Source organism: Aquarana catesbeiana, linkage group LG02, assembly GCF_042186555.1.
Source record: "Aquarana catesbeiana isolate 2022-GZ linkage group LG02, ASM4218655v1, whole genome shotgun sequence".
Lineage (NCBI taxonomy): Eukaryota > Metazoa > Chordata > Amphibia > Anura > Ranidae > Aquarana > Aquarana catesbeiana.
Genome location: NC_133325.1, coordinates 418,378,169 through 418,403,328, shown reverse-complemented (window position 1 = coordinate 418,403,328; position 25,160 = coordinate 418,378,169). Strand labels below are relative to the sequence as shown.

The window sequence follows — 25,160 nt, the reverse complement described above, 5'->3', positions numbered from 1 at the left end:
CAGCCACGTACAAGTCCATGGGTTTCTTCGGACTGTAAATGATCCCTTAATGACTGCTGCTGATGCTGAGTGCCAGGCTCCACCTCCATGCTGACACAATATTCCTCTTCCTCCTCCTCCTCCTCCTCGTCCTCTTCCTGTGTGATCGGCGGGCAAGCAGGAACACTGTCTGGATAAAGGGGGCCTTGAGAGCTAAGGAAGTCCTCCTCTTCCTCCCTCTGTTCTGCCTCAAGTGCCCTGTCCATTATTCCACGCAGCGTGTGCTCTAACAGGTGGACAAGGGGGACAGTGTAACTGATGCATGCACTGTCACTGCTCACCATCCTCGTGGCCTCCTCAAATGGTGACAGGACAGTGCAAGCATCCCTGATCATGGCCCACTGGCGTGGGGAAAAAAAAACAAGCTCCCCTGACCCTGTCCTGGTGCCATAGTCGCACAGGTAATCATTGATGGCCCTCTGCTGCGTTTGCAGCTGCTGCAGCATGGCCAACGTTGAGTTCTACCTGGTGGGCATGTCACAGATAAGGCGGTTCTTGGGCAGGTTAAATTCCTTTTGGAGGTCAGCCAGCCGAGCACTGGCATTATATGACCTGCGGAAATGCACACAGACTTTCCTGGCCTGCCTCAGGACATCCTGTAAACTCGGGTACCTGTCCAAGAACTGCTGCACCACCAAGTTATGGACGTGAGCCAAACAGGGCACATGGGTCAGTTGTCCCTGTCGGAGGGCGGAGAGGAGGTTGGTGCCATTGTCGCAAACCACCATACCTGCCTTAAGCTGGCGTGGCGTCAACCACCTCTGAACCTGCCCCTGCAGAGCTGACAGAATCTCTGCCCCAGTGTGGCTCCTGTCCCCCAAGCACACCAGCTCAAGCACTGCATGGCATCTTTTGGCCTGTGTGCTTGCGTAGCCTCTTGAACGCCTATGGAGCACCGCTGGTTCCGAAGTCAAATCAGCACAGGAAGAGGCCATGGAGGAAGAAGAAGAGGAGGGGGTGGAGGAGAGAGGCGTGGCAGAATCACCACTAGTAGTATTTTGGAGCCATGGTGGCAGAACAACCTCCAACACTACTGCACCCTGTCCTGCATCCTTCCCAGCTGCCAGAAGAGTCACCCAGTGCACGGTGAAAGATAGGTAATGTCCCTGTCCATGACTGCTGGACAATGAGTCAGAAGTAATATGCACCTTACCGCTGACCGCCCTGTCCAGCGAGGCCAAGACTTTGCCTTCCACATGCCGGTAGAGAGCTGGAATCGCCTTCTGTGAGAAAAAATGGCGTTTGGGAACCTGCCACTGAGGAACCGCACATTCCACAAACTCACGGAAGGGGGCAGAGTCTACCAACTGAAAAGGCAGCAGTTAAAGTGCTAGCAATTTAGCAAGCTAGCATTCAATCGGTGGGCATGTGGATGGCTGGGGGCGAACTTCTTTCGGTAGTGCAGCAGCTGGGGCTGGGAAATTTGCCTGGTACAATCTGACGTCAGTGTACTGATAGCAGATTGCCCCCAAGTACTTGGCTGTGACACACCTAATTCTACACCTTCATTCCTCTCAGTGCAGGTCTCAGAGAGGACTGAAGGTATAGTGGGGTTGGAGATCCCAGCTGATGAGGAGCAAGGAGAGGTCCTCTTTGTTCTTTGGTGTGGGTCTTTTAGGTACGCTTGCCAACAAACTGCATGGCAGGTCAACATATGTCTGGTCAACCATGTGGTGCCCAAGTGGGAGATGTTTTGGCCACGAGAGATACGCTTGAGACATATGTTGCAAATAGCAACGGTGGGATCTGATGCACTCGTCTCAAAAAAGGTCCCCACCAAAGAACTTTTGGAATAACACGCAGAGACAGCAGCGCCCTGCACATGCAGAGCTCTGTGGTGTGATGCAGTCGGTGTGCTGCCCTTAAGCTGGCCCCTGGAGGGCATCTTGCCTCGTTGGTGATGTGCCTCCTCCTCCTCTCTCCTATCAGGCACCCACGTAGAGTGAGTGACCTCATCATCCCCTCCCTCCTCATCACTGGAGCAAAGCTGGCAGTATGCTGCAGCTGGGGGAACATGACTGCCAGATTGCTGTCCTTCTTGGGCACCCCCTCTCTCTGGGCTCACGTTACTGCCTTCCTCTAGCTGGGTACCATAATCGGAGCCTTCAAAGCGCTGGGCATCCTCCTGGAGTATGTACCCAACACTGTGGTCAAACAGTTCGGGGGACTCCTCAGGAGGACATGGTGGGGCTAGGGAAGGAGTAACTGATGCCATTGAGCCAAGGGAAGAGGCCACGTTGGCAGCTGCTTTGCCAGACAAAGTACCCTGAGCCTGGGTGAGAGAGGATGAGGAGGATGAGGATGGCTTGGTCATCTACTCTACCAAGTCTTCCGCATGTTGCGGCTCAACACGGCCAGCTGCCGAAAAAAAGGACAAGCGTGTCCCAAGGCCACGTGCTGATGAGGATGCACTGTCTCCACGACCAGCACTGTTGCCTCTAGACACAGAGCCTGCTTGCCCTCTTTTATTGGCTTGTGACTGTCTGCCTCTCCTTGTTGGCCTTCCAGACATACTAATGGCCTACAGTGAGATGTAGCTGCACACAGCTGGGATGTATATACTGCCTGCCTGTAGTATTATTAGTATGAGAACACCAGCAATTGTCTTTAGGTAGCTTTAGGTGCACATTGTGCAGAGGACGCAGTACACTAATTGTAAATACTGTAGCTGCCTGCCTGTGGTATTAATAGGATCAGAAGAACACCACCAATTTTATTCAGGTAGCTTTAGGTGCACACTGTGCAGAGGACACAGTACACCAACTGTAAATACTGTAGATGCCTGCCTGTGGTATCAATAGGAGCAGAACAACATCAATATTCTTCAGGTAGCTTTAGGTGCACACTGTGCAGAGGACGCAGTACACTAACTGTAAATACTGTAGCTGCCTGCCTGTGGAATTAATAGGATCAGAAGAACACCACCAATTTTCTTCAGGTAGCTTTAGGTGCACACTGTGCAGAGGACGCACTACACTAACTGTAAATACTGTAGCTGTCTGCCTGCCTGTGGTATTAATAGGATCAGAAGAACACCACCAATTTTATTCAGTTAGCTTTAGGTGCACACTGTGCAGAGGACACAGTACACTAACTGTAAATACTGTAGCTGCCTGCCTGTGGTATTAATAGGATCAGAAGAACACCACCAATTTTATTCAGGTAGCTTTAGGTGCACACTGTGCAGAGGACACAGCACACTAACTGTAAATACTGTAGCTGCCTGCCTGTTGTATTAAGATAGGATCAGAAGAACACCACCAATTTTGTTCAGGTAGCTTTAGGTGCACACTGTGCAGAGGACACAGTTCACTAACTGTAAATACTGTAGCTGCCTGCCTGTGGTATTAATAGGAGCAGAACAACAGCAATTGTCTCCAGGTAGCTTTAGGTGCACATTGTGCAGAGGACGCACTACACTAACTGTAAATACTGTAGCTGCTTGCCTGCCTGTGGTATTAATAGGATCAGAAGAACACCACCAATTTTCTTCAGGTAGCTTTCGGTGCACACTGTGCAGAGGACACACTACACTAACTGTAAATACTGTAGCTGCCTGCCTGCAGTATTAATAGGATCAGAAGAACACCACCAATTTTCTTCAGATAGCTTTAGGTGCACACTGTGCAGAGGACACAGTGCACTAACTGTAAATACTGTAGCTGCCTGCCTGTGGTATTAATAGGAGCAGAACAACAGCAATTGTCTCCAGGTAGCTTTAAGTGCACACTGTGCAGAGGACGCACTACACTAACTGTAAATACTGTAGCTGCCTGCCTGCCTGTGGTATTAATAGGATCAGAAGAACACCACCAATTTTCTTCAGATAGCTTTAGGTGCACACTGTGCAGAGGACACAGTGCACTAACTGTAAATACTGTAGCTGCCTGCCTGTGGTATTAATAGGAGCAGAACAACAGCAATTGTCTCCAGGTAGCTTTAGGTGCACACTGTGCAGAGGACGCACTACACTAACTGTAAATGCTGTAGCTGCCTGCCTGTGGTATTAATAGGATCAGAAGAACACCACTAATTTTCTTCAGGTAGCTCTAGGTGCACACTGTGCAGAGGACACAGTGCACTAACTGTCAATACTGTAGCTGCCTGCCTGTGGTATTAATAGGAGCAGAACAACAGCAATTGTCTCCAGGTAGCTTTAAGTGGACACTGTGCAGAGGACGCACTACACTAACTGTAAATACTGTAGCTGCCTGCCTGTGGTATTAATAGGATCAGAAGAACACCACTAATTTTCTTCAGGTAGCTTTAGGTGCACACTGTGCAGAGGACACAGTGTGCTAACTGTCAATACTGTAGCTGCCTGCCTGTGGTATTAATAGGAGCAGAACAACAGCAATTGTCTCCAGGTAGCTTTAAGTGCACACTGTGCAGAGGAAGCACTACACTAACTGTAAATACTGTAGCTGCCTGCCTGCCTGTGGTATTAATGGGATCAGAAGAACACCACCAATTTTCTTCAGGTAGCTTTAGATGCACACTGTGCAGAGGACACAGTGCACTAACTGTAAATACTGTAGCTGCCTGCCTGTGGTATTAATAGGAGCAGAACAACAGCAATTGTCTCCAGGTAGCTTTAGGTGCACACTGTGCAGAGGACGCACTACACTAACTGTAAATGCTGTAGCTGCCTGCCTGTGGTATTAATAGGATCAGAAGAGCACCACTAATTTTCTTCAGGTAGCTTTAGGTGCACACTGTACAGAGGACACAGTGCACTAACTGTAAATAATGTAGCTGCCTGCCTGCCTGTGGTATTAATAGGAGCAGAACAACAGCAATTGTCTCCAGGTAGCTTTAGGTGCACACTGTACAGAGGACTCACTACACTAACTGTAAATACTGTAGCTGCCTGCCTGTGGTATTAATAGGATCAGAAGAACACCACTAATTTTCTTCAGGTAGCTCTAGGTGCACACTGTGCAGAGGACACAGTGCATTAACTGTCAATACTGTAGCTGCCTGCCTGTGGTATTAATAGGAGCAGAACAACAGCAATTGTCTCCAGGTAGCTTTAAGTGCACACTGTGCAGAGGACGCACTACACTAACTGTAAATACTGTAGCTGCCTGCCTGCCTGTGGTATTAATGGGATCAGAAGAACACCACCAATTTTCTTCAGGTAGCTTTAGATGCACACTGTGCAGAGGACACAGTGCACTAACTGTAAATACTGTAGCTGCCTGCCTGTGGTATTAATAGGAGCAGAACAACAGCAACTGTCTCCAGGTAGCTTTAGGTGCACACTGTGCAGAGGACGCACTACACTAACTGTAATTGCTGTAGTTGCCTGCCTGTGGTATTAATAGGATCAGAAGAACACCACTAATTTTCTTCAGGTAGCTTTAGGTGCACACTGTGCAGAGGACACAGTGCACTAACTGTAAATAATGTAGCTGCCTGCCTGTGGTATTAATAGGAGCAGAACAACAGCAATTGTCTCCAGGTAGCTTTAGGTGCACACTGTGCAGAGGACTCACTACACTAACTGTAATTACTGGAGCTGCCTGCCTATGGTATTAATAGGATCAGAATAACACCACTAATTTTCTTCAAGTAGGTCTAGGTGCACACTGTGCAGAGGTCACAGTGCACTAACTGTCAATACTGTAGCTGCCTGCCTGTGGTATTAATAGGAGCAGAACAACAGCAATTGTCTCCAGGTAGCTTTTGGTGCACACTGTGCAGAGGACACACTACACTAACTGTAAATGCTATAGCTGCCTGCCTGTGGTATTAATAGGAGCAGAAGAACACCACTAATTTTCTTCAGGTAGCTTTAGGTGCACAATGTGCAGAGGACACAGTACACTAACTGTAAATACTGTAACTGCCTGCCTGTGATATTAATAGGAGCAGAACAACAGCAATTGTCTCCAGGTAGCTTTAGGTGCACACTGTGCAGAGGACGCACTACACTAACTGTAAATACTGTAGCTGCCTGCCTGTGGTATTAATAGGATCAGAAGAACACCACTAATTTTCTTCAGGTAGCTTTAGGTGCACACTGTGCAGAGGACACAGTGCACTAACTGTAAATATTGTAGCTGCCTGCCTGTGGTATTAATAGGAGCAGAAGAACAGCAATTGTCTCCAGGTAGCTTTAGGTGCACACTGTGCAGAGGACGCACTACACTAACTGTAAATACTGTAGCTGCCTGCCTGTGGCATTAATAGGATCAGAAGAACACCACTGATTTTCTTCAGGTAGCTTTAGGTGCACACTGTGCAGAGGACGCACTACACTAAATTGTAAATACTGCAGCTGCCTGCAGTACTGTACTAAGAGGATCAGATGAACACCACTAATTTTCTTCAGGTAGCTTTAGGTGCACACTGTGCAGAGGACGCACTACACTAACTTGTAAATACTACAGCTGCCTGTGCTATTGTACTAATAGGATCAGAAGAACACCACTAATTTTCTTCAGGTAGCTTTAGGTGCACACCGTGCAGAGGACGCACTACACTAACTTGTAAATACTGCAGCTGCCTGCGGTACTGTACTAATAGGATCAGAAGAACACTCATTTTCTTCAGGTAGCTTTAGGTGTACACTGTGCAGAGGACGCACTACAGTAACTGTAAATACTGTACATAATAGGACTAATAGGATCAGAAGAACACCAGCAATTTTCTTCAGGTAGCTGTAAATACTGTAAATAAAGGATAATAACTAATGCGCAAAAAAACATAATAAAGGATAAAGTGGACAAGGAGCCACTAACATAAATAGTATACTCACATAACCTTACTCAACAAATGATAAAGATAAAAAATATGTAGCGCTACCTCAGTCACAACGTGAAAAAATTTTACGTCCAAGGCCTAGATGAACACAAACAAGCAAAACTATGTACAACAATGTGTACATGTAAAGTGCAAAGTGAAACATAAGAAAGTAATCCAATCTCACATAACAAGTGGGTGGAAAGGATCAAATATCACCTAATACTATAGTGAATAATCCAGCCTCACGTGACAAGTAAATAAATAAAATTGTGAATAATGTCACATGATAATAGAAGTGTCCAATCGGTCAATAATGAACATCTAACATAAAATAAGAATATAGTTCACAAGCATGCGTTTCACAGATGCGATATAACAATGCAACTTCCCAAAAATTAACAAAGTGCAGTGTGCGTGGTCAAAAAAATATTGCTAAAAAAACAATATATTCACAAGTATGCGGTTCACAAATGCAATAATTAAATGCGACTTCCAAACAAAAAATTTTTTCAATAAAAAAATTTTGGTAAAAAAAAAAAAGAATGCTCTTAAATATTCCTCTTGACGGGGTACGTTTAGGAGTACGTTTACTTCTATTTGACTGGCAAATACTTTTGCTTCCTGAAAATGTTATTGCAAAAAGGAGGAAGACAGGAATATACTTTACATTGTTGGTCATAATGACTTTTCCGCTGGACACTGTGATGGTATTTTACATATGTTGGAAAAAATCTAAAGTCTTTAAATGGGCCCTTATTGGGCATAGATGAGACTGCACTGTTGGGCACTGATAAGCTGCACTGATGGGCATAGATGAGACCGCACTGATTGTTGACAAACAACGTTATTGGAAACAAAATGAAGAGATTGAGGAAGTGGGCACTGGTGGGCAAAGATGAGACCACACTGATGGGTACTGGTGGGCATAGATGAGGCCACACTGATGGGCACTGATAAGCGGCACTGGTGGACACTGATGAGACCACACTGATGGGCACTGGTGGGCATAGATGAGACCACAATGGTGGGCACTGGTGGGCATATATGAGACCGCACTGGTGGGCATAGATGAGACCGCACTGATGGGCACTGATAAGCTGCACTGGTGGGCACAGAGGAGACCGCACTGATGGGCACTAATAGGCTTCACTTGTGGGCATAGATGAGACTGCACTAATGGGCACTGGTGGGCATAAATGAGACCATACTGGTGGGCATAGGTGAGACCGCAGTGATGGGCACTCATAAGCTGCACTGGTGGGCATAGATGAGACTGCACAGATGAGACCGCACTGATGCGGCACTGATGAGGTTGCACTTATGGGCACTGATAAACTGCACTGATAAACTACACTAATGGGCACTAAGGCTGTACTTATGGGCACTGAAAAGCTGCACTGATAAGGCAGCACTGATGGGCACTGAGGTCACACTTATGGGCACTGATAGGCTGCACTGATAAGCAGAACTGTGGGCATGTGTGTTTTTTGTGAATGTGGCACTGTGTTAGTGTTCAAACACTCACGCTACAGCCGCAGGTCACTGTCCCTCCTCACACGCGGCCTCTGTGTGAGGAGGGAGAGCCGGCAATGAGAGATGATCTCAAATGTTTACATATGAGATCATCTCCCATTGGACACTCCGATCGAGTGCTAAATGGCCGCTGTGATTGGCCATTTAGCATGATCTTTGATTGGCTGTGTCTGAGGGACATGGCCAACACAGATTTTCCCCAATGCGCGCCCGTAGCGCGTGAGGAACTAGTAAACAGGAGGACGTCCAGGGACGCCCTCCCTGCAATTCAGCGGGCTGTCGTGGTTAAGCATCGGCTGTCTGGTGACAATATTGCTAAGAATATTCAATAGGAGTTTTCCATGTCACCATGTCATAAATTGCATAATCAATCAGCAAAATGGGAAACTCGATCCTAAAATATGACCAAAGCTTATATAATTTATTTTAAAAGAATATATCGATTCATTTGGCAGCCTCTGTGTGTGTGACAAAGCTACTTTCACTGCCAATTTAGAACTGCTTGCTTTATGTTTACAATGCCTTAGCTGTTTTATTTCCATTTTCACTCCAGTCTAGTCTAGTTAAAGTGGTAATAAATCCAAAAACAAAAATGTATTAAATTGCAGTGTACCTAGATGGGGTGGTTGTATTAGTTTTTTTTTGTTTTTTTTTCAGGCCTTTCTCCTTTATTTTCATCTAGTGATCCAGCTAGTAAGTCTAATATTTTTTAACTTCCTTTAACAGACCAAGCTGACCAGACAAAGTAGCAGTTAGAGGGTTGAGACAAACCATTTAACATTGACAGAGGTGTTTACAATGGTCAGCTATTATTCATTTATGTAAAGTCTTTATCCCAAAAGAAAAAAAAAAACAGTTTGTTGTAACTGTGTAACTGTTTATAAAGTATTAACTGGAGTTCGGCTTCAATTTGTTAGTCAAGTCCATTTAAATCTGCTATTCTAACATTTCCCTCTCTCCAGACTAACATAGCTGTTGTCCAAAGGTGCTTTACCACTTCATCAAGAATCCAGAAACCTTAAAGCATTTGTTACCCCACTTGATATTCCTGAGATGTGCCTGCTGTACCATATACTTGTATGAGAAAGTGTCCTGTTCTCTCTGTATTTCTACCTTTATGTGATACCCCTGGTGTTCCTGCCGATCCCAATGCTTTCCTATTTAAAACTGACCACACTAAGCAGGAGAGCACACCGTGGCCAGTTCTATATAATTGGTGAGTCGGCAGTATTGAGCATTTTTAGTGCCACATCCAGTATTTAAGGACTTTAAAGGCATGAGATCTTTTGGAAAGTATATTTCAAGTTTTAAATTATTTATTGAATATAATATGTAAAAAGCATGTATAAAAAACACATAGCATATTGAACATGTTTACAATGTTGTCACCATCATTGCATAGTAGTACAAACTGTACAATATAATTATTCTTGCATCCGACGCGTTTCAGAGTACGTGTGTCTCCTTCTTCAGGGGTATATTTAAGCAAGAATACTTGATGTTATGTACTAAGATGGCAAACCTTTCAATATGTTCTAATTAAAAACATACAAGTGCAAGATGTGCTCTCGATTTCTTAAGCCAGAAATCCGACAGAGGTAGCATGCCTCCGGGAAAGTGCCAGTGTCGGGCCAAGCCCAAAATGCTGACCCAGCTCTCCCACAACACACACACCCCGGGAGGGTCGAGCCAGAGGACCCACTGAGGCCAAAAAAGGAAAAAGACCCTGCAGATGGCACGTAATTTCACATGGATGTGTGGAGGGGTCTGTTGTCAAAAGCACACTCAACACAGCTGTTTGATTTGTGACTGTTCGCTCCACCATCCAGCAATGGACTGACGTGACCAGTTCTATAGCATTTTTGGGAACTCAGTATGCTCTTCTCCAATGATCAGACTTGTCCTGATATGCCCCTGCTGCACAGCCATTCACTGGGAAGCTACAATAACTTTCAGACAGGAAGTGTGATATTGGCTGACTCACCGGGTGAAAAAAGGGAAAAAAGCATAATACAACCACCACATCTAATGATTGCTAAGTAGCGATATATATTTCTTTGATTAATTTTTATTTTTGGGTTTAATACAGCTTTAACTTCAAATACCCTGTCAAGGTCAGGGAAAATTTCATTTATAATAATTACACTGGTTCTAAATGAGTATTTGAGGTGCTCTTTGTATAAGGAGAAAACTGAACCCACTAGTATATAAAACAGTATAATTTCCCATTTGGTGGCTGGAGAGCCCATTAATAGTCTGGGGCCTAGAGCAAGAGTTGAGTTGATCCTGGGTCCAGTCTTGCAAGAAGAGTCCCCTGCCTCTAGGGCAGTTCGCTGAAACACTGCTGTATGTTCAACAAGGTCCCAGCTGGGATCCTACTGGAAGGAATTCATTCAAGGTCTTGGTATGGAGAGCTCTCTGGAGACTGCACAATGGAAGTTTCAGGAAGATGTCCAGCTGTCCTGTGGCATTGTGAGCATTGTTTCTCCCTCACTGAAGAGTGCCCTGTGGATATTGGAAGGAGGCAGCCAGTGATCTTGTGGCATTATGAGTCCAACCTAAAATCAGAGCCCTAGTGACTGTACAGTTTCCCCTTTTCATTAGAATGCCCCATGTAGTGCCCCATGTAGTTGTTCAGTCAAGAGTGGCCTTTATGGGAACCTAACCTGAGTTACCTCTCTTGCCCTTGTGTTCAGAGACTGTGTCAGAGAAGAAGTGTCCTCTTGTTGTTTAGCACCCACTGGGATATCCTATGCTTTCCCTCACCCTACCCAAATTCCTACAGCAATAAAGTGTATACAAGACATCCACTAAGCTTTTCATTTCCAATGAGAAAGAAAATGCTGTGTGACTGGCTGCCTCTATGCTAACTAACTGGTTAACATGAGTGGCAACTACAGGGATAGTGCTACATAAGTTGTACCTGTTTATCTGCAATCTTCTCCATCTGTTCAAAGTGCAGAATGTCTGAGCTTCCAGAAAGCAGAGGGCAGGAAGCTGAAGTTACACTCTGCAGAGCTCAGTGAGGAGAGTTGAGAGCTGACTGGAGGAAAGGGATACACCCCCTTCACACAGCACACAGCAATAGAGCTGAGGCTGTCAATAACAGGCTCTCTTCTGGAGCTCCCTCCCCTGTCAACTTTTTTAATCTTGGTGTCAGGAAAACTTGTTAGACGTGACTCATATTACAGAGGGATATGCTTTGTTCATATTTCATATCTGAGGTTGACAACCACTTTAAGGGTCTCTCAAATCTGATCATGCCTGCAAACATTTGGAGCAGCCTTATACTAGCCCACCATAACTCTTTACCAGGCATGATGCAGCAGAGGTTTGTTCCAAGGCCCTTTTTAAATTTAGAACAAAAACCTCTTATGTTACAGGAGATTGTATGTCTGTTAGCCATGAAGACAGATACATTATTTCTATTTATCTGTAAATTCTGAGGCTGGTCAATTCAGACACCAACCACTACCCCTGTAAGTGCTGGAAGAAGCTAAAGATAGCTAGGCAAAATTGCAAAAATGTAAACTGTTTTGAAAAGAAACACTTTAAAATGGTTTTTATCTCAGAACCTTTTTTAATGAGTAGTATAAAAATAAATGCCAGTTTAGCACAACTGTTTTTTGGAATATATTGGGCTGCAGTTACAGTTAAATGGAATTGGATTTATAATATATACCGAAGCTGCAACTAGAGATTCAGAAAAAATCCAATTTATTGCTTTTGTTATATAAATTTTTATAAAAACAATAAACAACTAATAAAACATATCTTTAAAAATAAATAATGGCATAGTAAATTAGTAATTTGCAAAATATTACATATTTCATACTGTTCTTGTATACACATACTTGCATATAAAAAAAAAGAAGATAAACCACATACACTAAACAACTTTTCCATTGCAATTATGTAAAATTATTTTCTACTACTATGTGCAGCTTGTAAGTCTCCCACCTGTTCAGATATTACCATGTTTAACTTTCCTGTGCATCTTAATTTCTTGTGCCATTGTAGGAAAGAAGAGGCAATGAGATGACTGCTAATTGTTTTCTTGCATGTGTTTACCGCATCGTCAACCTATTCTTGAAATTATTACTTCCTGACGGCGCTTTACTTAGCTTCTGCTCTTATCTGAAAAGCTTCCCGAAACTTTCACATACTTGTCCATCAATGTTTTTAAAACCTTTTTTATATGAACCACTTTATGTAAAGAACTGAATGTACAGTGTTTATACTAAGCCTTTATGTGTTTTGCCCATTTAGGAATTCACACACTTTTCAGTTATTTATTTGTAAAAAAAAATTGAAAACCATTTATCAGTTTTCTTCCACTTCACAATTATGTGTCACTTTGTGTTGGTCTATCACATAAAATCCCCAAAAATAATACATTTACGTTTTTGGTTATAACATGACAAAATGTGGAAAATTTCAAGGGGTATGAATACTTTTTCAAGGCACTGTGTATATGTGTGTGCATATATCTATCAAAATATATATATCGATATATAGATATATATCTATATAGATAGATGGATATAGATATATCTATCTATATCTAAATAGAGATATAGATAGATTATATTATCTATATTACTTTTTGTAAGTTCAGTAGGTAATGTCACCCATTCAGATGAGTAGAATGTTATGTCAACAAGTAATCTGTAAATCGATATGTGGCTAATTGTTAGTAGCAAAATACGTTTTAAATGTGAGAAAATAGGCAAAAGAAGGTAAAGCATTTTTAATGAAACAGCAACATAAGACAAGTGTTTATCAGTCACGATCCAATAGTATATGTTAAAGTTCAGGGACCTTTGTTCGGTACAGTGCTTTATCAAATTATGATTGTAAACAGCTGTAAAAACAGCCCTAACAAGTCCCAGGAGAACTATAAATGTCAGAGTCTGGTAATGTGAACAGCTATGCCCATGACTTTTCCTGGGGCACTCTTTGTGATCACCTTGCTTAACACACGGAAACAGGTTAGAACAGGAGAAGGAAGTTTGTAAAAGCAATGCAGCAATGATAAGCATTACTTGTTCACCAATCTGTCCTTGAAAAGTCACTTATCCATTGCTGGTTTTTCTCACATACATTTTTCTCAAAGAATGAAAAAAGTTTTTGGTCTAATTAAGGTGGTGGGATAACAGTTCATTGTAAAAAATAGTTTTTGGTGGGATTCTGTTCCTGAGGTTTCATTCCGTGACCTGAGGTTATTTCAATCTAGTTTCTGGTGGCATGACACGATCACAGGGATTCAGCTGGTCAAGTTCCTCATTGAGCTTGTTGTTAGCATGAAACATCTCTTGCTTCTGAAGATATGCAATGACGTGAGTCGGCTGACTCTTGAGATGTCTTTGAATCGCACATTCACGACACCTCTTAGTCACTAGATATCCTATCTCGCACAGATTAAGCAAAATACAGATTATTGTTGTGATCACCATAAACAATGTGAAAATATTTTTTTCAGTAGGTCTTGATATAAAGCAGTCAACAATATTGGGACAAGGATTCAAAGTACACTTGACAAGTCTTGGCAATGAATAGTCCTTATAAATACGATGAAAGATGTAGAGAAACGATGCATCCACCAAAGCTTTGGCTATAAGGCTGATGAGATAGGTCCACCATAAACCTCCCCGCTTCTTTCCGATGTCTGTATACAGCCGTCCAGAGTTCTCTCCTTGCTTTTCCCTGTGTTTCCTTTCACGATCTTCCCGGTAGGCCACATGCATAATAACGAGAAGAGATGGACAGGTGACCAAAATAAGCTGCAGAGCCCAGAGTCTGATGTGGGACACTGGAAAGTAATGATCATAGCAGACATTGGTGCATCCAGGCTGTTTTGTGTTACAGTCAAAGTCGCCTTGTTCATCACTCCAAACCCTTTCAGCTGCTACCACATAAACCAACAAGCGGAAGACAAAGACCACAGATAGCCAAATGCGTCCAAAGCCTGTTGAGAAATGGCTTGCTCCACTCAGAAGACCTTGAAAGACGCCCCAATTCATGGTTTACCTTTGAAAACAGGAAAGAAAGGTTATTAAGAAAAAAATCTTTTCCAAATTGTAGGTTACATGCATATGTTAAAATGTAGACAATATATCAAATGTTATGCAGAAATGTCTGTGTTTCAGTATATGTTTAGGCCAAGTTCACACATATGCGAATTGGATGCAGGTTTCCCTGCATCCAATTCGCATGACAGGCAAGTGTCCGGGGCGGCTGCGGTCCGGATTGAAAAAGGGTCCTGTATGCGTTTGGGTCTGGTTTAGATGTGAATGCAGGCAAAAATTTGGACCTGAATCGCACCTGAACCAGTGAACAGACACACACCGGACCCCAGGCATAAACCCACTACCGCACATGTGTGAACCCAGCCCTAATGTGCAAATTACGTCCAAATCTTGGAAAATGGCATTAAAGTGCACCTGTAATGAGACAATTATGTAGGGTTCCATTGCTGAAAACTTTTTAGAGAATTCTATTTGCTTGACAGTCATGCTGGTGTTTTGGACATAGGCTTTCTAAGTCATTGACATAGAAAAAAGTATAGAGATAAAAGATCCTGACATTAGTTTACGGATAACTTGTTCTAGTTGTTTGAATCAATAGAAGGGAAACCAAGCACAGCTCAGCAAAGAACATTTTCATTAGAGGGACAGCACTGACAGCCACCGTTCTTCTGTCATCTCAGATGTTTTTTAAGCTGGTAAGCAGTAAAGAAACATAATTTGACCACTCAGTGCTTTTTCATAGCTGGATGTCACATGCACATGCACCATCAGATCAACCAAGCAAGCATGTGTATGTGAATTGTGAGAAAATGAGGGAGTACAGACACTTAAGCAGCTAATAGAGAGACTTGTCTAACCTGGCTTTTGTACCCTGTGAGAATGTAGAGGCCTAGGGCTGAATGTGGGTGCCTGGATGTTTCACAAGCAGACACTCCAGAAAGTATTACATTTCTGGCTGAATTACAGGGCTGAACCTCAATCGCTGTAGCACGCAGTACTTATGTAGCAATACCTAATACAGATTGTCTGCCTGTATTTAGTAGTGAAGGTAGAAGTTCTGACAAGGTCTCTTTAAAGTGATATTAATCCCTCAGTTTTTAACCACTTTCAGCACCTGTTTAAATCACAGCTTCTTCAACTTTTAATCCTTGCCTATGTATCAGTTTAAACAGGTACCATTATCATGGCAACAGGTTTCCTGATTCAGAGTGGCTCCTTTCTCTTGCAGCATCCTATGGAGTCACTCTTACATGTAGGGACTAGAGCTGTGTCTCCTGATACTGTGTGCATCAATAGAAACACACAGCCCCAGAGCCTTGGATGGCAAGACACTCACCTGCTCCTCTCCTACTCTTTTTTTTCTCCACGCTAACTGGCTGACTGGACACTGCACTGTCCACTGTTAACTTATTCCTTTTGTAGCACCCTCTACTTAGGTAGGTGCTAGAAGTTAGGATTTTTGTTTTGATCTGTGTGGGCTGTGAGTGGCTCAGAGTAGCAGCTGTGACTCACAGACAGCATCACTCCACTGTCACCTGAGGATTCTAGAAGAAGAGGAGGGAAAGAGGGATGGAGCTGTCTGGGGTGTCTCAGAGAGCCCTAACCAATCCCCAACAAGGATTGCCAGGGGCAGGCCTCCTTCAAATACCCAGGATCAGCCCAGATGGGGAGGAGTTGTCGGGTGGAAGAACTGAGGATGGAGTACTAGGCTGTTGGGGCCTTTGAGGGAGTTCCCCAGTATGGGGGGGGGGGGGTGATTGGGCCTGGGACTCGGGTGCAGGACGGAGTCCTTCAAGAGCTCATGAAGAATCCGAACAGGAGGCACAGAGAGGAGTCAGAGAGGATAACAGGAGCTATTACTACCAGGCAAGTCTTCAGAAGGGAACCACCGCAGCCAGGAGGGCTGATGAGTAACATGGGCAGTCGGGAGGACTGGAGAGGCATGCCAGAGAGGTCTGACAGGAAACAGTCAGCGCTGGATATGGAGCCAGTGAGGATTGCAATATCACAGGCAGTGAAGTCAGGCAGCTGCAGCCAGGTGGGCTAGCAGGACCTGAAGAGGACTGACTGGGAGCAGTAGTCCTCCAGAAGGACAGCTAGCACTAATAAGACTTTTCCATATTTACTGCTACAATATAGGGGCCTGCGGTCCCTGCCTGGAAAGGGCAAGTTACTTAGGCCTGGCTTAGCCAGTGTCAGGTCTAATCACCATGTGCTAGCTGTTCCTAAAACCACAAATAGGAAGCGACATCCAGAAGGGATGAAGCGAACCACTAGATAGGAAGTGAAGAGTTGTGCTAGAGGTGTCTGGAAAAGTGTACAAAGAGTGTACATAGTTGTCCCTAGCAACTGTGCTATTTTCCACTGGGCATCCCATAATTCCTATCCTTATTGAAGTTGAATTCTCCCAATAAAATAACAAAAACAAAGCCAGCAGACTGTTCATAGTCTTGGAGTGTCTGGGAATTGAATGCCGGGCCGGACAGGGTGACAGTTGGGCCACATCACTTAGGGGTACCGCTACATTTGGGGGCTCGGTTTGGGACCACCTGTTCACGGGTAACCTGCCAGTTGTTGCCCCTAGCAACCGAAGTTGAGCAAGTAGGGAAAATGTGCTTTGTTCCACCATTATTGAGGAATTTAACCCAGAGGAAGGACTTATGTGCTCTGTCTGCTATTCAGAACATATAATATTAAGTGCCGTTGCCCATAGCAACCAGCAGGAGTTGTTACCAGTTGTTACTGGCTATTTATCCAGCTGCCCCAACCAGTGCTGGGGCAGACACTTATACTAATCCTGCAATTCAGTGACTTTTCACCATGTGCTGTCACCTGTGGCAACCACGGCGGGCGATTGCGACCATGGATTACAAATTTGTCCAGCCCTCTACAATTGCTGGACATCTCTCACTGGGTTACAAATATGCCCATCGCTCTGCAAATGCTGAATTCTGAACTTTTGCTGCAAACTCCTGCATTATTTAGTAAAGTGTGCCTAGAAGTGTCTACTGTTGCCCGGGGTGATCGGGGTAAACCTGCAGGTGCCTGCAGGCAGGACTGTGCTGAGATAGTACCCTTCAGCGAGACATTGGCTACAAACTTTATTGTTGCTATAGGCAACCACCGGAAAAGTCAGCGGTCATCAGTTCCCAGTTGCTTGGGCACAGTCGGTGCCGAGCGACATGCCTGGACAAGTCCTGCTAGCATCAGCATGCCTGCTAACTTCAGTTCATCTAACAAGGGGTTACAGCAGCGTGCCCTGGGAAGAGTCTGTCTATCAGTTTGGCAGGACCCAGCCTGTCTGGAAGCAAGGGGGCAGTGCCATGCCCTGAAGGAGAACCAGCATTCTCTGCTAGCAGCAGACACCACAAGGCAGGGGAGCAAGATGGCAGAGGGTGGCCGGCTGCTACTCACTCTAACGTGGTTGCCTGAAAAGCAGGAGCGGGCACTGGTGGCCACCGGTGTCTGACTGGAGCCTTGTGGGGGATTCGCCCTCGGGGTGATCAACGGGACAGATCGGTTGTGTATGCTGTGTCCGGAGTGCCGGACCCGACCATGGTGGTCACTGCCTGGGCCCGGTGTGGCCATTGTGACGAACTGCTAACCCAGTTGGGAACCATCCCACAGGAGCCGCAATACTATACTGTGGACCTGCTATCAGGACTCTTTTCCCTGCAGCTGCGGAAGTCCCAGAAGGCCGGAGAGGGCCTGTAATCACCCAAGGTGGAGTGGAGTCACAGCCTAACAGAAGAGACTGTTGTGACCTGTGACCTGGCAACTGTGAGTACAGCCCAGCAGGAACCAGATAAAGTCCCTGAGGTGCTGGCCAACTCTAAGTCCCTTGTCATCTTAGTTCAGATGGAGCCACAGTCTGAGGAAGGTGCGCCTTCAGTTTGGATCCCTAGAGAGACTGGCGGAGTGGTCATCCCCGGGTGAAAGCTCAGAAGAGGAGTGGGAAACTGGAGGATCTCAAATCCAGGAGGCCCAGTCTAATGCCCCGTACACACGGTCGGATTTTCCGATGGAAAATGTGTGATAGGACCTTGTTGTCGGAAATTCCGACCGTGTGTAGGCTCCATCACACATTTTCCATTGGATTTTCCGACACACAAAGTTTGAGAGCAGGATATAAAATTTTCCAACAACAAAATCCATTGTCGGAAATTCTGATCGTGTGTACACAAATCCAACGGACAAAGTGCCACGCATGCTCAGAATAAATAAAGAGATGAAAGCTATTGGCCACTGCCCCGTTTATAGTCCCGACGTGCGTGTTTTATGTCACCGCGTTTAGAACAATCGGATTTTCCGACAACTTTGTGTGACCGTGTGTATGCAAGACAAGTTTGAGCCAACATCCGTCTGAAAAAATCCTAGGATTTTGTTGTCGGAATGTCCGAACAAAGTCCGACCGTGTGTACAGGGCATTAGAGTGGAGATGGGCCAGAGTCAGTAGTGGGGTAAGGAGCAGCCACAGGAACCCTGACCAGCAGCAGGCAGCTTTTCTTTAACAGGCTCTCCACAACCTAGACCTACCATCAGTGGGTTGTGAAGTCCCAAGATGCATGTGTCCTGCTGGGGAAAGGAAGACCAAAGGAATTGCCAAAGTTTTCCTGGTTCCTGCGCAAAGTGCAGAGGAGGGTGGGTGGGTGTAGTGTAAGACCTGGGCCCGCTTTAAGGACATTCAGAGTGAGTGGCGGCTGGGGAGAGCAATTTACAAAGATTGGGTGCTCATTGTCAAGGCAAGATGGCCTACAAAGAGCCACTTGGCCTCAATTCAGGAGGAAAGGGGTGGCTGGAAGAGATTGCCCGAACCCCATTTCTATGCCTAGGAGATTGTGAGGAGATGCAGCTGGCATGGAGACCATATACATGTACTGCAGGGGAGTAGCAGAATGTGTCTTTTTCCTCCTGATTTTCTGCAGGATCAGGCCGGCCTGCAATCCTGGATGTGCCCAACTGAAGGACGGTTTCCCTTGTTGCATGGACGTTTAAATGGTGAGGCCTGATCTTTTTTTAACTCTTATGGAGCCTGTTTGTCCGGGGTCAGGGTGGAACCCCTCCCTTCAGGAACTCCGGAGAAGAACTATCCACCTTGCATATATGTTTTTTTTCCTTATTTCCCCATTGTTTTTGTCAGCAGGTTATAATCCCCTCCTGACAGAACAAACAAAAAAAATGTGTGTGTTGGATTGAGTTTTCTTTTATTTCTGTCGGCAGGATGCTAACCCCCTCCCGACATAAATTGTGTATAGGTCTGAGCGTAGGATGTGTTAAACTGTTTTGTCTTCTCTTAGGGTCTTTTGGGATGGGAAGGCTGTCCATCCCCTCCTGCTTGAGACAAGAAAACTTCTGACCCAAATCTGTACTGTATTGTATATTAATGTTAGTTACAGGGACCTGTAGCTAGGAGTGTGTTACTCTTTCTGTACAGATGTAAATACCTAACAGAAATCTTCATATATTTTTGTACGTAATTTATTTATACAGTTCCCCATCCAAGTTGTTTCCCTTTCCCCCTTCCATTTTATCTTGTGGGATGCCCTTGCTCCTGGGCCCAGAAGCCATTTTTTGTAAATTTTCCCAGCTGAGGGACCAGTTGGATTTTGGTGGGGGGTGAATGTAGCACCCTCTACTTAGGCAGGTGCTAGAAGTTAGGCTTTTTGTAGTACAGGCAAATTTAGGTAGGCCTAGCTGGATGCTAGGCCTGTTTTTTTTTATCTGTGTGGGGTGGGAGTGGCTCAGAGAAACAGCTGTGACTCACAGACAGCATCACTCCACTGTCACCTCCCTCTTGCTTCTAGAGGATTCTAGAAAAAGAGGAGGGGAAGAGGGATGAAGCTGTCTGGGGTGTCTCAGGGAGACCAACTAGGATTGGCAGGGGGCAGGCCTCCTTTTGAAATACCCAGGGTCAGCCCAGATGGGGAGAAGTTGTCGTGTGGAAGAACTGAGGATGGAGTACTAGGCTGTCAGAGCCTTTGAGGGAGCTCCCCACTATGGGGGGGGGGGGGGGGGTGACCTTGGGCCTGGGACTCGTATGCAGGATGGAGTCCTTTAAGAACTTGTGAAGGATCTGAACAGGAGGCACAGAGAGGAGTTAGAGAGGACAGCAGGAGCTAGTACTGCCAGGCAAGTCTTCAGGAGGGTACCACCGGTTGTAGCCAGGACTGCTGGTGAGTGACATGGGCAGTTGGGAGGACTGGAGAGGCATGCAAGAGAGGACTGAGAGGAAACAGTGGGTGTGGAGCCAGTAAGGATTGCAATGTCAAACTTTGAAGACTGGTAGTATAGGGAATCAGCACTAAGAGCAGGAGTCAGCAGCATTAATGGTTGTATACTGCAAGTGCTGGAATAACAATATTAACATTTTTTATTTTTTAGTGGGGAATGTTTATTATATTGTGCTCAATTTGTTAAAAGATGTGGGACTAAACAAAAAAAAAAAAAAAATCATACTTACCTAGGTGGATTCACTATTGTTCCAATACTGCATCTGTCCCCTTCTGCCTCTACACTAAGAGCAAATACTGCTAATGTCTCAGTTCTCAGTGAGAAAAGAGCCGGTGACTGACTGGTGACTGAGTCACCAGCACTCTGCTCTTCCCTTCCAGCGCTCACTGGAGCTCTGGGCTGTGGAAGGACGGGAGTGGCTGGCTCAGGCTCTTAGCAGTGCGCTGAGCCAGCTACCAGTCCAGGCATCTGGGTGGATCCCTACATTAAAAATCGAGATCTCTCCAGAGTCTGAACGACATCAGCCGACAGTGGACTTTAGCCCGCTGTTGGCTGATTCTGGGTCGCAGGAGTGCAGAATGAAATGCACTCCTGTGACCCACAGGAGATGTATGGCCAAAAGAGCTTTGGCAATACTTCTCTTTTTAACTAAAAAAAAAAAAAAAAATCTGAGGGTGTAATACTACTTTAAAGTGTTTGTAACTTTAAAATATAATACATCTGTCTCTATAAGGCTTTTAACTGTGTTTTTTTCACAACAAAATGCAATTTTTACTGTACTCCTTATGTAGTACCTGGTTGATCCTGCCAGTTCCCCACTTCATGGTTGTAAACTGACCATGCTAGGAACAGACGCTGATCCATGCTGGCATGGTCAGTTTGCATGCCTTTTCATCCCATTTACAAGCACACAGTCTGTACTCTCCATGGTCAGTGTGTAGCCATGCCCCCTGCAATCCTCCCTCTCTTGATTGACAGCACCCACCATCGTATCCCCAGCCCCACTGTCATCTCCCAGTCAATATGAGGTGGTCATGCCCACTCGCAGGTCCTTGATGTGCGGATCATGTGACCTGGACCAACCATGTTATAAAAAGGTATAAGCGCTGTTTTTTTAAAATTGAGAACTGTGGATTATTGAAAGGTATGTTTCTATAGTTAAGAATATATATTTGTGTTAAAATTACTTCACAACTACTTTAATGCGTTTCCTATATGTATTAATAAACCACTTCAATACCGGGCACTTTTAACACTTTTCTGCTAAGGCTATTTTTCAGCTTTCAGCGCTGTCGCAATTTGAATGACAATTGCGTGGTCATGCAACACTATACCCAAACTAAGTTTTTATAATTTTGTTCACACAACTAGAGCTTTCTTTTGGTGGTATTTACTTACCACTGGGTTTTTTTTTTTTGCTAAATAAATGGAAAAAAGACCAAAAACACATTTTCTTCATTTCTGCAATTTCATTAATATAAGCAAGCATTTTACTGAATTAAATCAATTCATTCAGTTTGTTTTGTTGTGATTAGCTGTGATTGGCCACAGCTGATTACATGCACAGATGGGCTGTGATTGGCCCAGTCTGTACCATGTGATCACAGTGACCAATCAAAGCTAGCAACACAATTGTATACAATGGATGTCTTGAAAGGAAGCCATCTTTACATGTGGCCTGCTGTGATTGGTTACAGTGGTCACATGGTACCAGCAGCGGGCCAGTACAGTGATCAGTTACCAGCTGTGTCTGGTGGACACAGCTGGTGTCTGATCGTGCCACAGCGCAAGGCGCGATCTTTGAGGATGTCATATGCCGTCCACCTGGAATGACGAGAGTCCTGCCCAGTCATCATTATGCTATTGACTGGGTGGGAAATGGTTAATATGCAAATCTTATACAATATTTACTAAAATAATAATTTGCTACTGAGAAATTTAAAGTTGTATTGAATCCAAAAGCAGCCTTTTATTAAATTGCAGCTTACCAATTCTCAGATGTGGGGACTGCATTCGTTTTTTTTTTTAGGTTTTCTTTCTTTTATTTTCACCTGATGATCTGGCCATTAAGTCTGTTTTTCAGCTTTTCTGAAAATGTAGCAGTTAGAGTGTTGAGATAAACCATTTACCACTGACAGGGGTGCTTACAGTAAACGGCTTTTATTTATTCATGCAAAAGCTTTATCCCAAAAGGAAAAAAAAACAGCTGTAACTGATTATAAAGTGTTACCTGTAGTTCAGCGTAAAGATGTTAGATGTACTAGCAGATTTACATACACTAACACTTCCTTTCCCCCTGACTGACAATGCTGCTGTCCAAATGTACCCCTGTGCGCCGTCATCCAGAGTGGCAGAGTGGCACTAATACAGGAGGTGGCACTAATACAGGAGGTGTGTTACTGGCCAGAACACCAGGTGAAAATAGAGGAAAAAAAGCCTAAAAAAAGAAAACAAATGCAGCCGCTACACATCTAATGATTGGTAAGTTGAAATATTACATTTATGGTTTTGGGTTTAATACCACTTCAATCACACATAAAATGTTTATATAGGTATTACTGTCTTTATTTTGTATTGTTATTTTGGCTGCCTTATATAGTATATTCATAGCTTAAAATACCTACAAAGCTGCAAATAGTAGTTTAAAAAAAATCAACATCAGTAAATACCACAAACAATATATATATATATATACACATACACATACATACAATATTTTCTTGTATTTTAAATACTGTTATTATTAACTACAGTAACTATGACTGATACATGCCTTTGAAAATTCACCACATTGAAAAAGATACTTTATGAATATGGTGGAAAGCACAAGTTGGGGGTGTCCTCAACTTGTAAATGTCTTAAATTGCCTCATCACTTTTATAATGATTTTACGATCTGTACTTCTTCGTGTCCATTAAAAGCAATTAAGAAATTTACTGCGGTCATCCTGAAGAACATACGCTACTCAAATGCAATATTGTGTACTGTTACATTTTCACTTTTTTTTTTTTTTTTTTTTTTTATTACCCTTGCCTATTGCGATTACAAATCATGCCAGCTCATATTTTGCAAAAACTTTACAAAAAAAAACAAAACAATGTATTTTGTGTGCAGTTTAGTTTGCGATCATTATTATACAGATGACATCATTTTAACACGTGTCCAAATAATATGAATAATGTATCCGTAGCTTGATGTAGATTAAAACACAACAATGGTGCTTAGAATACATCATGTGCCAAAGCTTGCCAAGGTCAGTCCATTTCAGTTCAGCAGGTGTTTAATCAGTCAGCCAGTAGATTGTTAATTATACATAATCATATATATGTATTAGTCGTTATGCTATGTTCCTGTGATTCCATATCAGTTCCATATCAGTCACGTACATGCCTCTCGAATGTCTACAATATGTGCTTCACTTTGTTGATAAATTGTTTAATGTTGAATTCTACATTACATATCTCTGAATACTCTTAGTTTCTAGAGCCCTCTGTACTGTCTTGAATTAAACACTTACCTTTTTCTAAGATGTCTTCTTGGAAATTACTTACGAATACGCCGTTGCCATTTTGTATTTCGGTACAAAAGGGGAGTTATTTTGTCTTTTGTTGTTCCGAAACAAACAGATAAAAAAATAGAATCCAGTTCCCAGGGAGTGCCTTCGGTTACTTGATTAAAAGTTTTTTTCTCCTAACATGCTAAAAGGAAACCGGATCTGTCTGTATTGTGGCCAATCTGTGAGAAGTGGGCAGGTAAAGGTGTGTGCTGGAATTCCACTTGATTGTTAACCCTTTGATGAGCAACCCAACAAGTAAATGCACGCTGCTAACTGGAAAACTTTTTTTTTTTTCTTCTTGTTTCTTCCAGAGAAAGAAAAAAATACTTTTTTGCACTATACCTGTCAGGACTAAAATACGTAGACTGTCACTGCTGATGTCTCCTTCTGAAAAGACTAATTACCTGCCTGCCATGCTCATGCTTTGGCTTTAAGTGACTGTAAACAATAGCTTTTTCTCCAAAAAATAATCGGTACGCATCCACTACTTAAAGTGGTTGTAAAAAGTCACCTTATTATTTGGTTATAATGAAAACCTTAATTGAAGTAATATATTGAGGTATAAATTGGAAATACACTTCCACACACCTTCACAACCTTTCTTACGGTTATGTCTGTTACATATGATTTGTAAGTTTGCTTTATCTGTATTTTCTTGTATATGTATTGTTCTTTATATAAAATCAATAAAAATATTTGAAATAATGTAAAAAAAAAAAAAAAAGTCACCTTATAAAACAATCCATACAGTGTAAAATATAAATGAAAGGCAAAACATTTGTGTATAAATATAAAATATCTTAAATATCTTTTTTCCTTTTTTTTTTATAAGTGATGGCGTTCCCTCTGTTCTTAACTGCATAAGACAGAGGTTCTCAACCCCTCTAGTGCTGTGACCCCTTGATAAAATTTCCCAAGTTGTGGGGACCCCTAACAGTGAAATTATTTTTGGAGCGTGGGTTGTCAGCACCCAAGGCAAGACAAGTAATTTGCGCTCATAACCCACCGACATTTAGCTCTCC

General features: G+C 43.6%; 1 protein-coding gene across 2 annotated transcripts; it reads right to left on the bottom strand.

Annotated features, from left to right (window-relative positions):
• Positions 1 to 12,016: 12,016 nt before the first annotated feature.
• LOC141128245 (gap junction beta-5 protein-like) lies at positions 12,017 to 24,322 on the bottom strand. Of its 2 annotated transcripts, XM_073615437.1 has the most exons (3): positions 24,100 to 24,322; positions 22,571 to 22,670; positions 12,017 to 14,352 (listed from the first exon to the last, which is right to left on the bottom strand). In XM_073615437.1, the coding sequence occupies exon 3, from the start codon at positions 14,343 to 14,345 to the stop codon at positions 13,545 to 13,547; it is 801 nt and encodes a 266-aa protein (XP_073471538.1). In that variant the 5' UTR covers positions 14,346 to 14,352; positions 22,571 to 22,670; positions 24,100 to 24,322; the 3' UTR covers positions 12,017 to 13,544. The 2 variants fall into 2 exon arrangements, with proteins under 2 accessions (XP_073471538.1, XP_073471537.1); XM_073615436.1 differs by lacking the exon at positions 22,571 to 22,670 and having other exon boundaries at positions 24,100 to 24,320.
• Positions 24,323 to 25,160: the final 838 nt, after the last annotated feature.